This window comes from Hippopotamus amphibius, chromosome 9 (assembly GCF_030028045.1).
Source record: "Hippopotamus amphibius kiboko isolate mHipAmp2 chromosome 9, mHipAmp2.hap2, whole genome shotgun sequence".
Taxonomy (NCBI): Eukaryota; Metazoa; Chordata; class Mammalia; order Artiodactyla; family Hippopotamidae; genus Hippopotamus; species Hippopotamus amphibius.
Genome location: NC_080194.1, coordinates 3,225,594 through 3,238,574, shown reverse-complemented (window position 1 = coordinate 3,238,574; position 12,981 = coordinate 3,225,594). Strand labels below are relative to the sequence as shown.

The window sequence follows — 12,981 nt, the reverse complement described above, 5'->3', positions numbered from 1 at the left end:
AAAGCAAAAGGATTGGTGTCAATGCCCAAGAGACCCCGCAGGCCATCCGAACGTCTTAAGACCTGGAGGCTTTTCTGGGTTCCAGGGTAACATGGAGTTAGGAGGCTGTGTTCTAGAATCACAGTTCCTGTGTTGATCTCAGCTGTACCACTTTACCAGCTGGGCCCGCTTGGTCAAGTTCTCCCCTCTCAGGGTTCCCGTTTCTCCATCAGCAAAACAGAAGTGTTGATAACAGCAGCTGCTTGGCCAGCCTGCCCGGAGGGCTCCGTGAAATCACCCGTGTGAGATCCACAGGGCGTAGGTGTTAAGTGCTCCGTGGGTGGTAGCTATTGTTATTTTTCTGAAGGTCGCCCATGCCAGCGCTTGTCTTCAGGAAGGTCATGCTTTCCCTCGGTTCTGAGCAACCACCTGAGCCGTTCTCACGTCGTGCCAGCCTTGCGCACAGGGCTTCACCTGCATCGTCTTGCTGACGCGGTGCTAAGTCCCCTGGAGAGTGTACGCAGGCTCCCAGAGTGGTGAGCGCGCGGAGTTCACGGGCTGTGTCTCATCCACCGTTTATAACTGTCTAAGCCGCGGTCGATAGGCAGAGACAGCTCCATCGTGGCGCTGGGGTGGAACGCATTTCCGAGGCCACTCTTTGCCGGCCTGAGGGCTGCCAGCCGCTGTACCGAGAGGGCAGAGGGCAGGGCGGGGCTCTGCGGAGGCCATGTGAAACAGAACCGGTGACCATCTGTCACCCGCCAAATGCAGCTGCCAGGAGCCCTGCCAGGACCCTCCATCACTGTCACAGCGACGAGAGGCTGCAGAGGTGGAGAACACACCTCTCAGCCCAAGGACCCGCTCGTGGAGGTGGAGGGGATGGGATGGACGTTGTGGCCGGGGCCAGTTTGCCCGGGGTGCAGGGGGCCCTCTGGCACTCTCACGGGGAGCTCTGCCTCTCAACCTCAGTCCAAGGTCGCCCTGCCCAGCTGACCACAGCAAGGCTGCCCCTGACCTCCCGGAACCAGAGCCCCAGGGTTCAGACGAGCCACTGCCGGGCCATCCTGAACCACGCTCTTCAGCAGAGAGAAGGGGTCGCGTGGTGCTCTGAAAGTTGCTGGATTAAGAGGATGGGATTTGGTCTCAATGTTTTGAGCTGTGCACCTTTGGAAGGAAAAGTTATTTTCCTCCTCCGGCTTCTTCCCCACCACCTCCTCCTCCCCAGTGGAAATGGGGGCTAAACGGAAAAGAGACCATGAGACAGGCATCGGGTTCTGAGGCCAAGCAAGCCTGTATGAGACCAGAGACCATGAGCTTGAACCTGGCAAGACCTCGCGCCCACCCCTGCCCCTGTGGCTGAGGAGTGAGCGATGCACACCTCGTGCTGGCTGGTCTGTGAATGCCAGGGGCTCTCCTTGGGTTTGGACATTTAAAAAACAAAACAAAGCCTTTGGCAGCTCAAGGAGACGTTTCATGTCTGCATCCTGGACGGGCCATCTCGACATCCATCCTAAGCTCTCTCCGAAAGCGGTCCGTAGCCCACGGAGTTTGGAGAAACCTCAGGATCTCTATGGGGCAGCTGCCGTTAGCGCTGAAAGATCAGGAAGGGAAAGTGACTGTGGTCTTCCTGGGGTGAGGATAAAGCGACAGAAATCTTCTGACCCGAAGAGACAGTATCCAGGAGAGGGATCCCCGAGGAAGTCGTCAACGGCCCACACGCGTGTCTGTGAGGAGCCGGGATCTGGAGGCTCGTGGGAGGAGCTGCACGTGGGCTGGCTCCTGCGTTCCTTCTCCACTTGTAAGAGCCTCAGCGACAAGCTCTGCTCCTCCTCTTTGATGACACACCGAGCTCTCACCCACGACGTCATCATTCCCCACGATGACCCTGGGAATGGATGCTGTCATCCCCATTTCACTGACGAGAGAACAGCCTCAATGGGGTTTGAGCGATCGTCCCAAGTTACACAGAGAGAGGCAGGGTGGGCTGAGGTGCGGACGCCCAGCCCAGGACCCTTCCAGCACATGCAGTGCAGGCCGATGGTTCCCAGGGCCGTGACACAAGCAAGGGGCCAGGTCCCAGGGCAGCCGGCTGAGATGGCTGGCGTCCGCGTGCGCCGGGGATTCAGACCCCTGCTGCTGGTCTCCAGGTGGGGTGGCAGCTCCAGTATTGTCACAGTGTATGGGACCAGCGACGCTGAATTATGAGGGTGCGGCCACGTCCTCTTTCTCCTGCCAACAGCCGTCAGCCCAAAGCAGCCCCCATGGTGACCAGGGCGCAGAGGTGGCCGACAGGAAGGTCATCATGGCAAGTCGGTCACGCGTGGATTCATCCGCTTGTCTGACGGCCGTGTACCGACACCCGTGCTGTCCCAGCGTCGGGACGCAGCCCGCTGGGTCACAGCCTCTGTGCTGATGGCAGTGACCGGCAGGGAAGCAGCCGGTGCCGTGCACCCCTCTGCGGGACCCTGTGATGTGGGGGAGCCAGGAAAGGCTCCTCACCCGGAAAGGGGCTGGGGCTCAACTGGGTCTGGAAAACAAGATGCAGGTGGGCGAGGAAGGGCCAGGGCCTTCCAGACAGAGGGAGCCCGGCGTGTGAGGGCCCCGAGGCTAGAGGTATCCTGGTGGATTTGGGCAGCGTGGAGAAATGCGGTGAGCAGTGCAGGGGAGGCTCTGTTAGAGTCCAGAGTCCCAGCCCCCAGGTTTTCAGATTTTGGTCATCACTCCACCTTCCCTCCAATCATGCTCCTTTATCGCAGCTGAAAATTAGCATCACCGGCCCACTTCCTGTGGGAACGAGAGGCAGTGGAGCAGGGAGAGGTGGCCCTGGGGCTGGTGGGGTGGGGACAGCCAGCAAGGGATCCCCAGGGACCTCAGGATTCCCACCGCTTGGACAGTCCCCCTGGAGGAGGTCCAAACAGTTTTCAACACATCTCCTTCGAGGGCTGCCAAGTAAGGTTGTTCAGACTGTACACTGCACAAGAGGCCTCGTCTAAGGGGTGCCATTTGCACAGAGGCACATTTGTGTGTTTACTTTTTCCATATTTGTGTTACACCCTTGTTGGTATGTTTACCATGAAAAATGTCTGGCTTCTGGCAGTTAAGTTCTTCGGTCTTACAGAATCAGTATGTTGCATCGGTTGTGACAGATGCAAGGGGACCTCCGTGAGCAGTCAGCTGTCCCCTCCCACCCGCCCTTGGGGCTCACGAGCCTGCCCCCTTCTCTCTGCAGTTCTTCCTGTTCATTCTGGTCATCTTCTTAGCGGAGCTCTCGGCGGCCATCCTGGCCTTCATCTTCAGGGAAAATGTATGTACCCGGCCCCGTGTGCCCCGCCCCTTTCATGTCCAGCCCCTCCCTCCCCAAAGGGTCTCGCAGAGTCAGCACCCTCTCATCCCGTGGTTGCCGCCCACATCACGACCCACTGCCCCAGCAAGGCCCCACAGCCCGAAGAACGACCTCAGTGAGCCTCTCCCTGCAAGGGCTTTTCCAGAAGGTCAGAGTCGGAGGGCCCTAAAGGGTCTCTTCCCAAGCATTTGGTGCAACCCCACACCTGACTCTAGAATCTTCCATTTCACACCTCGCCCAGCAGTGGCCCAGCAGTAGTCATTTCATAGTCTGAGGATAGTAAACGAGGCTGTCTCCCCAGCACACAATCTGTGCCAGGCAAGGGAACAGGGCAGAGCCCTCTTGGGTGAGGCCCTGGCAAGTAGGCAGTTTGGGCAACGTGCCCCCGTAAGCCATCTTATTGCAGAGGCTCCAACCACCGGGGCCCCACCCTTCCCTGCAGCAGGGAGCAGGGTGGTCAGACCTCCGGGGAGGATTTTGAGGGTAGCAGCGGCTTCCAAGGGCATCTCTGGAAACTGCAGATGTGCAGAGACTGCCTGCTGCCCACGGTGGCTTCTTCAGGGCCTGAAATGTAGTGCATCCGCTTGGCTTTGTCTGAGGAACAGCTCAGGGTGGAGGGGGTGGCATGAGGGCCGAGCCCCCCACGGTGGACCAGCCCTCCCTCCGGGCTGGTGGAGGTTCCCGGGGGTCCTGGCCTCAGGCTTGCCGTGGGTAGACTGCGTTTTCATGTCGGGGATCTGACGATGCAGGGAGGCCGCAGGTCCTGGGGTGGGGCTGAGGGCCCACCCCAAGCTAGCTGCTTAGGAGGGGGATCCCTGGTACCTGGCCTCTGAGGCCTTCCCCCTCCCTCCCCCGGAGCAGGTCAATGGAGAGGCTGGGGGTGGGGGGTTCTGAATCAAGCTGCCGGCAGATCTCAGCCTGCCCCCTCCCTCTGCCTCCAGCTCACCCGCGAATTCTTCACCAAGGAGCTCACCAAGCACTACCAGGGCAACAACGACACGGACGTCTTCTCTGCCACCTGGAACTCCGTCATGATCACGGTGAGTGGCCCCAGGGACGCTCTGAGCATTCAGAGCCCTGATGCCCACGGTAGCCCATGTCTGACCTCCAGAGCCCATCTTGCTCATGGACCTGTGCAGACATCAATAATCAATCAGGCACTGATCCATCCAGCCCAGGCTCAGACTTAGAACTGGCATCCACGTAGCATCCCGGGCAGCTGTTGCCTGTCAATCACAGTCCAAACCCAGGAGGAAACCTGTTTGCTATCCTGTCTTGAGTCCTCAAGCAATTGCAACTGTCATCCATGATGGTAAGCATAGCAAGTATTTATTGAGCGCTAAGGGCCAGTGGAGTAGGAATTGTTACCACCACCCTCACTTTACAGATGAGGACACTGGAGGCTCAGAGAAGCTGAGTGACTTTCCCACGGTTGCACAGGAGGAGCAGGTGCAGCCAACCCACACCTGGGTCTTGACTCCGCTCTGCCCCTGTGCTTCACGGTGGCCTTTGGAGAGGCTGTATGTCTTGCTCTGCACCCTCATACCTGCGTCCAGCTCCCATCCCCCTTCTCTTTGCTCTCCTCCTAGTTTGGTTGCTGTGGGGTCAATGGGCCCGAAGACTTTAAGTTTGCATCAGTTTTCCGACTGCTGACTTTGGACAGTGACGAGGTGCCAGAGGCCTGCTGCCGGAGGGAACCCCAGAGTCGGGATGGGGTCCTGCTGAGCAGGGAGGAATGCCTCCTAGGAAGAGACCTGTTCCTGAACAAGCAGGTACCAGGCCCTGCTCTCCCTAGGCAGGGGAAACCAGCCCATCGGGACTTGGGTGGCCAGAGCTGCGTGAGTGGCCTTGTGAGCCCAGAGGGTCTGAAGGCACCCCAAGAGTCCCAGGGAAGTGTTGGTCACGATATGGGGTTCCTGAATGGGGACCGAGGAGGGCTCCAACCTGAGATGGATGACCCTGAGATCCAACCAAAGAGGGAAATGATGAGGCAGACAGTCTAGTGATGGCACAGGCCAGAGGAGTGGGCATTTTGGCTGGGGTTCAAGGGTGAGTAGGAGTTTTCCATTGTTCCCAGTAGAACGCTCCCTGAGCTTCTGGTAATGCAGGTCTCAGGAGCCAGAACCGGAATTACACAGTGGGAGCCCCTCCTCAGCTGTGCATTTTATTTGGGGGGAAGCTCACCTTTGCCATGTGGGAGCATCTCCAGACCCCAGGGGAGCAAGGTTTCCCTGACCTTAGCCTCCAAGGTCTGGGAAACTCCTGGACTTCTTGGCTTCTTTTACAACCCAGGAATTTCATCTCAGTCTCAGCAGAAGCCCTTTCCCTTCCCGCTCGTGCCACCTCTGGGGGCCACAGGGCCCCTGCTTTGCTCCCTCTGTGAGACAGGCAGCGCCCTTGACCTTGATGCCTCTTCCTTCTGGCCAGTCCCCACAGCCCTCGGGTCTGTGTGGGAAACCAGGCAGTGGGGGAGAGTGAGGGCGAGCTGAGCCCCGCGCCCCTCACTGGGTTCGGCCTTTGACGGGGCTCTCACGGGAGCGCTGCAGGTGCGGGCGCCACAGCAGCGGACCGCAGACACGGCCCCCGCTCCCGCGGGGCTCATGGCCTGGCGGCAGGAAGCAGGTGATTAGCAGCAAACGCGTAACAAGTCATAATTGCACGTGAAATAGTAATTTCCCTATAAAGAAAATAAAACTAAATGATGATTTAGAAGGGACTGGGGCAGGGGCGGGGCTCGAGTTGGGCAGAGGCCTGCCCCTGACCATCTGATGAGACTCTTTCCAGCCTCAGCTTTGCCTCATGAACGCAGCACCCGCATCCCCTGCACCTGCTCATGTCATGTCGGAGGATCCACCGGGCCCCAGAGCCACATTCCTCTACCTCTTATGGTCCTGCCTCCCTGCTCTGGGGGGAAGAGATCTAATAAAGAAAGAAACAAAGGTCCTGGATCAGGCTGCTATAAGCTGGGGGCAGGGCAGCCACCCCAGGGGTTAGGTCTCAGCCGTGAGGAGAGGCTGCAGGGCATGGGGGGAAGTGTCAGGCTCTGATGTCAGGCAGCCCTGGGCTGTTAGCAGCTATGTCACCTTGGTCAAGACGCTCTCTCTGGACCTCAGATTCCCAAGACAGGGGCAGAGACTGCTGGCTGCCCCCATGCTCAGTTCATGCTTCCTCCTTAGAAAGAGGGGGTTTATAGACCCCATGACCACCAGGTGGAGCCACCCTTCCCAGCCTCCCTTGCAGCTAAGCCACATGACCAAGTTCTAGCCAGAGGGAGTTGAGCAGAGGTGATTTGAGGAACGGACTCGTGTCCTTGAGAGAAAGCACGGTGCCTGCCCCTCCGCCCCCCACCCCCCGGCTGGTGGTGGCAGCCATCTTGGTGACAGCCACGGTGACAGCCGTCTCAGACCGTGCAGAGGAGGGTGGCCCCCTAGACTGTCCGGGCATCAAGAGAGAAGGCACCTGGGACACCAACAGCTCCAGGGAGCAGGGCGGCCAGCACAGCGTGTGGACTGACGAAGGCAGACTTTTGCTGTTAGGACTGCCTGCTACCCACAGCCGAACGTGCGTCCTAAGGCCGCTTGTGAATTGTTCAGGGAGGCTTCCCCTGGGCCCTGTTCCTTTAGCACTTCATCCCGACGTGCTTCACATTTCTGGACTCATCCTCCTTTGTGATGCCTCCGTGCATCTCCCAGGTGTGGCTTTGAAATTGGAGCTCCTCAGAGAGGTCCCTGTGCAGCCGCGTCAGTTCTTTGCAATGACTCCTCCCCAGGTCCTCATGAGGATGACCGGAGATTGACTCCTGGGATCCCTTTTCTGAGACACTGGCATCCCTCCTGGGCCTGCTTCCCCTTTAAAAGCCTCTGCTGAGGGACTATTTCTATTTGTTTTTTCTCCAAAGCCCACTTCCCTGGAGCCCAGGATGCATTTCTGACTTTGCCTCACATCCTCATCACAGTCTTGAGTCAGTAAGCAACATGTTTGATTCCAAGTAACTGAAAATCTAAACTAAAAGGGCTTAAGCAAATGCCTTTGTGTTTCACACATGGCAGAAATTCTGGAAGACAGTGGCTTCTCAAATTTATCAGTGGCTCCATCATGTCAGTCAAGGCCCAGTCTCTGTGATCCTTGTGGTCTTTCCTTTTGCTCAGTACTTCATGGTGACAAAATAGCTGCCATGGCTCCAGACATCCCACTTATGTTGAAGACAGGAAGAAGGTTAAAAGGTGTCACCAGCTTCTTTCCCAGAAACCCCCATCAGATTTCTGCTTAGGTCTTACTGGCCAGGACTCAGTCACATGGCTGTTAGGAGCTAAGGCAGAGGGCACTCATCTGTGGGTGTTGAGTCAGACCACCAGCCCTGTTTACCATCGAACACCAATGAAGAGAAATGAGAAAATCCCCGAAGAAGGTGATTCACGATGAATAATCAGGCTCCTCCCTTGGTATGAGTTGAATCCACCATGGCAGCTTCCCCTGCTCATTCCTCAGCCTTCCCTGGGTCAAGATGGTCACCCAGGCAAGTCCAGAATGTGTTCCCCTGCTGGAAAAAAAATCAGGGGTTGTCCCAGGAGATGGTGACCTTGCTAGACCTTGGCTTCAGGCCAGTGCGGTGGCCTAAGAGGACACCGTCCGTTTTCCCCCTAGTCAGGGTGGTCTTAAGTCTTCCCTCACCCCACAGCATCACTGATTCTCTGCTTTATCCTCAGTGCTCCCCACCCGCTTCCTGGTGGGTTGCGAGTATGAGTGCTGCTGTGACTCTCCTAGATGTAAAGTGCTATGCTCTCATCCTTCCGACAAGGGAAAAGTACTCCAGCCAGAGAGTGAGAGCAGCCTGTGCAAAGGCCCTGGGGTAGGAGGTAGCATGGTGTGTTCCAGGAACCAAGAGAAGGCCAGTATGGCTGGAGCACAGTGAATAAGGCAAAAGTGGCTCAAGGTGAGGGTATCAGCAGGGCCAGAACACACAGTGTTGGTGGGCCCATAGCAAAGATGCTAGAAAAGCAAAGAAGCCAATGTCAAGTTCCACGTGGGGTTGTGGCTATGCTGGCATTCTGGCTGCTCAGTGGCCAGGGATTAGAGATGGACCTGAGTGGATGGCAGGGATTTTTACACTGGTCCCAGTGAGAAACGATGTTGGGTTAGGCCAGGATGGTGGCAGTGGAGACGCAGAGAGGTGTATGGACCTGAGAAGTGGATCAGGAGGTACTATGGTGGTAGGGCGACTTTGGAGAAGGGAGGATGAGGCGGTGGTGAGGGTCACTCCACAGGTTCTGGTTTGGGGGAAGATCTCAGATCTGGTCTGGGGCATGCTGAGTGTGAGGTGTCCTTGGAACCTCCAAGCAGAGGTACCCAGTGGACAGTTGCACTTACAGGGCTCGGGGGAAGGTCCACGCTGGACATATAAATGTGGGCGGCCTTCATGGTGGCACTCCTGGCCCAGCTGCCCTCTGTTAGATTAGGTTGGGGGGCAGCTGTGGTCGGGAGCCAGGGCTGGGGGATGTTCCCTCCACGCAGAGACGGAGGATGGCGCTGGTGACAGCAGCGCAGCTAGGGGACTCGCAGGCGGCGGGGGCAGGCCCAGGAGGGATGGTGCCCTGCAGCCTCTCGCTGGGTGCGGTGGGGGGTAAGGGGCAGACCTCTGCCCTGTGGGTGGGGAAGAGGCGCTACCCAAGGCTGCAGCCGGGGCTCGGGGCCCAAGCCAGGACCCTGCCCGGGCGAGAGAGAACCAAGTCTTCGCGACGCGGCTCCTGGGAGCTTGGACTCCCCTCTGTGTAAACCCACTTGCCCGCTTCCTTGGGTGTGACCTTGAGCAAGTAGTCAGCTGCTCCGTCCCTCCTTTCCTCTTCCCCAGGGGCTGGAACGGGGACTAAGTCAGAACAAGCACACGCGGCCCCAGCAGAGTTCTGGACAGAGCGGACACTCGCCAAGTGTTGCTGGCATCTTCCGCCACCCTCTGTCCTCCCTCCGAGGGCATCTCAGTACCAGGGCCTCCATCAGCCAACGGGCCTGCTTGGTCCAGCCCAGGGACTCAAAGGGTCTTTGGTGCCAGAGCCCAGCAGAGGGCAAATGAGCAGTTAAGGCCCCAGGCGCCCCGCCAGCAGCAAACAAGGGGCCCAGGCACCTCTTCCCTCTGCTGGACAAGGCCCCCCCCCAGCCCGGGCAAGGCACGTCAACGTCAACTTCCAGTTCAGGAAGGGATTTACTGCTCTTCCTGTCCCCTTGTGGTATGGGGTAGGTGGGTGTGTATGTGTGTGCGTGTGTGTGTGTGTGTGTGTTCCCTTGATCCCCAGGGCCATAGAGGGTAAACCCATGCGCCCAACTCTGCACTCAGACATTTCCCACCATCCAGGCTGTGCTCTGAGGAACACAGAGAGAGAGCACGTGGTCCTAATGGGACTGAGGGCTGGCTCCCTGCCAACACTGTTCAACATGCTTTATCTGTAGCATCTCATTGTATTCTCACAGCGATCCTATAATGTAGTTAGTCTGCACAGCCCCAGTTTCTGGATGGGGCAAATGAGGTCTAGAAAAAGTAAGTACAGGCCCACCTCGGAGATACTGTGGGTTTGGTTCCAGACCACCGCGATAAAGCAGGTTACATGAATTTTTTGGTTCCCCAGTGCCTATAAAAGTTATGTGTACGCTACACTGTAGTCTATTAAGTGTGCGATAGCTTTATGGGTAAAAAAAACAGTGTGCATACCATAATTCTAAAATGCCTTCTTGCTAAAAAATGTTCACCATCATCTGAGCCTTCAGCGAGAGGTGGTAGTAACATCAAAGGTCACTGATCACAGATGCCTGTAAACACATCTAATAGAATGAAAACGTTTGAAATATGGCGAGAATTACCAAAATGTGACACAGAGACATGAAGTGAGCAACTGCTGTTGGAAAAATGGCAGCAATAAACCCGCTCAATGTAGGGTCGCCACAGACCTTCAGGTTCTAAAAAAAGCGCAGTATCTGTGAAGTGCAGTAAAACAAGATGTGCCTGTCGGTTCACCCAGTGAGCAAGTGGCAGGTGTGACCTGTGTAAGCCCCACCTCTCCCGGGGTTGATTGCTGCTTCTTGTCTGGACGGCCCCTCAAAGGGCATTACACACCCAGGCCGGTCAGGGTGGAGGGGTGGGGTGGAGTATTGGGGGGGGCGGGGACAATTGGCAGCCTGAAGGGACGACGGGAGGCCCGCAGCATCCCTCCCAGGCTTCTCCCTGTCTCCCTTCCCCTCCCTCCAGAGCAGGCCAGCTTGCTGCTGCTCTTGTCCTATGTGCTGGGGGTCCAGGTGCTTTAAAAAGAGCCGAACAGAGCAAGGGGGGTGGCGGTTTGAGTTCTGCCCTGACACGGGTCTGCAGGCGGGTCCAGGATGGTCCCTGGCCTGGCCGGTGGATGGGGCTTCCCTGCCGGCTCTGAAGCCGCCTCCAGCCACGCTGGCTTCCCGACCAGCTGGCCTGTGGGAGGGCGCCCTTAGGGCTGCAATCGCACAGCCCTTGGCTAGGCTCCCGGTGGCACCGCTGAGACAAGGCCCCAGTTCCGCTAAGACCACGTGGTCCTCGCCAGACCTGGGGTGCATCAAAGCCTGGCCATGGCGCAAGCGTTAGGAATCACCGGGCGCGTCTGCGCGTGAGGTAGCTTCCTGGGCTTCTCAGCAGACCCCCGATCCAGGGCCTTGCAGGTGAGGCCTTGGCATCTGCCTTGTGAACCACCTCCCAGATGATTCTGACACACGTCGGCTCAAGGGCCCTGCGGGGCCCCGTCATCGTGCTGGAGGGGTCTGTTTATCTGGGTGCATCCTATTTGCTGCCGGGCGCTCAGAGCGAGGCCCGTGGGAGCCTTCCCTGCCCAGCCTCCAGCAGCCTCCAGCAGGAGGGTCCCATGCCATCCAGCCGGCCACTCTGCCTAGAGCAGGTCCTGCTGTCCACCTGCCTGGGTGCAGCCTCACGGGGCGTCTTTTCCATTTCCGGCCAAGGAGGCAGGGCTCCTGGGTGGTTGACAGTGGGTGTGAACACCCAAGAATCACCCAAGAACCTCAACAGAGCCCAGAAACAGCCAGAGCCACCTAACAGGCACCAGGCATGATCCCCACCCCTACCCAAGGGCTCTTTCCCTTGCTGGTCCTCTGGCCGGGCCCAAAGAATATGCGGGTTCTCATAAAAGAAAGAAAAGTCTCCCTCTTTAGAAAACATACGTCTCATTCAAGGCAACTACCATGCCTCAGTCTCTGGTCAGCACGGTGCGGGGGGAGGGAGCACAGACACGACCATGACCAAGAGGTGAGGCACCCAGGGTCCAACGGGGCTGCAGTCACATGCTGGCAGCTCCTGGCTTTGCTCACGTGCACGCGCCTGCCATCCCTCTCTTTCTCTCTCTCTCTCTCTCTCACTGGCTCCATCTGCATCTCAGTCTGTACATTCTGAGGACTGCTTGAGAAAGCAGTAATAGCACGGGAATTCAGTCCATTTAGAAGGGGCCCTGTGAGAGCTGGGCTGGTCCTGGAAGAGTGCCTGGAGGAGGTGAGGTATGTGCTGAGTCTTGAAGAATGGGCTGTGTTTCCTTAGGGCAGCGGCTGCACCCCAAAATCCAGCTGCTGGGCAGGAAATGAGAAGGAGGAGAGAGGGTGGGTGTGGAACAGTAGGGCATGGAGGAGACGGTGGCCCCTCAGGGAGCACCTGTCCCCGGGTGCTGCCACGTAGAACGGATGGCCTGCCTTGCTGGATCTTCTAATTTTTTGAGAGCAGCAGGGGGTCCAGATATTTGTTGGAAATTTCCCAATATTCCAGTCAAAAAAGGAGAAAGGGTCTGTGGCTAATCGGGTGGCCCTCCAGCTGACAGTTCTCAGCCCTGCCTTGGAAGGGTCTGTGGTGTATTGCTGCCAGGTTGCTCCGTTTATGGGCCTCCTGTCTCCCACCGCCTCCCCACCAGCGGTGTGACCGGGTAGGCCCGCCGCTGCCTGAGCTCTGGGGCCACATGCCAGTTCCCAGGCTTCACGCCCTAACCCTGAGGCCGGCCTCTGCCCCGTCCCTCCCGGCCACGGCCTTACCTCTGGTCCTCCCCACAGGGCTGTTACACGGTCATCCTCAATGCCTTCGAGACGTACGTCTACCTGGCCGGGGCCCTCGCCATAGGGGTGCTGGCCATCGAGGTGAGTAAAGGCCCCCACTGCTGCGGCTCCTCGGAAGCGAGACGCCCACGCGGGGTCCGGGGCAGATCCCCCGTGGCCTGCAGCCCCGGCCCACCTCCATCTCCAGGTCCTGAACCCAGGACCGGGGGGTCCCCCACCGCGGACGCGATGGGGTGGTAAGCCCAGCCGTGTCTGTCTGCTTCCTGCGCGTCATCCGGGACTTGGGCACACCTGGGCAAGTCTCCGGGCAGTGGGGACGGACAGGCTCTGAAAGTCGCCCCCCACCCAAGGTCCGGGGTGAACCCTGACGGAGGGGTCAACGCTGCTGATTTGAGGGAGGGGCGACAGCCTGTGCTTCTAGATCAGGCCCTTTCTCTGTGGGGGTGTTCAGGACCGGGGGGGCCTTGTGAACCTCGCAAGCGCAGGTTGCGCCCCAGAGGTGGAGACAGAAGGACCCCGAACCCCCCAAAAGGAAGGCAGCTGCAGACTCTCGAAGCTGCCACCAGGGGGCGCTTTGGCCAAAGGACGGAGCTGCCAGCTTC

General features: G+C 58.3%; 1 protein-coding gene across 7 annotated transcripts in view; it reads left to right on the top strand.

The window, feature by feature from the left end:
• The window catches only part of TSPAN18 (tetraspanin 18), a 190,843-nt gene that overhangs the window by 175,748 nt on the left and 2,114 nt on the right, over positions 1–12,981 (top strand). For all 7 annotated transcript variants that reach the window (XM_057750109.1, XM_057750108.1, XM_057750103.1 and 4 more), the window contains 4 exons: positions 3,209–3,283; positions 4,264–4,362; positions 4,912–5,094; positions 12,377–12,460. In XM_057750109.1, the coding sequence (XP_057606092.1) occupies positions 3,209–3,283; positions 4,264–4,362; positions 4,912–5,094; positions 12,377–12,460 (441 nt within the window). The remainder of the gene's footprint in view (positions 1–3,208; positions 3,284–4,263; positions 4,363–4,911; positions 5,095–12,376; positions 12,461–12,981) is intronic.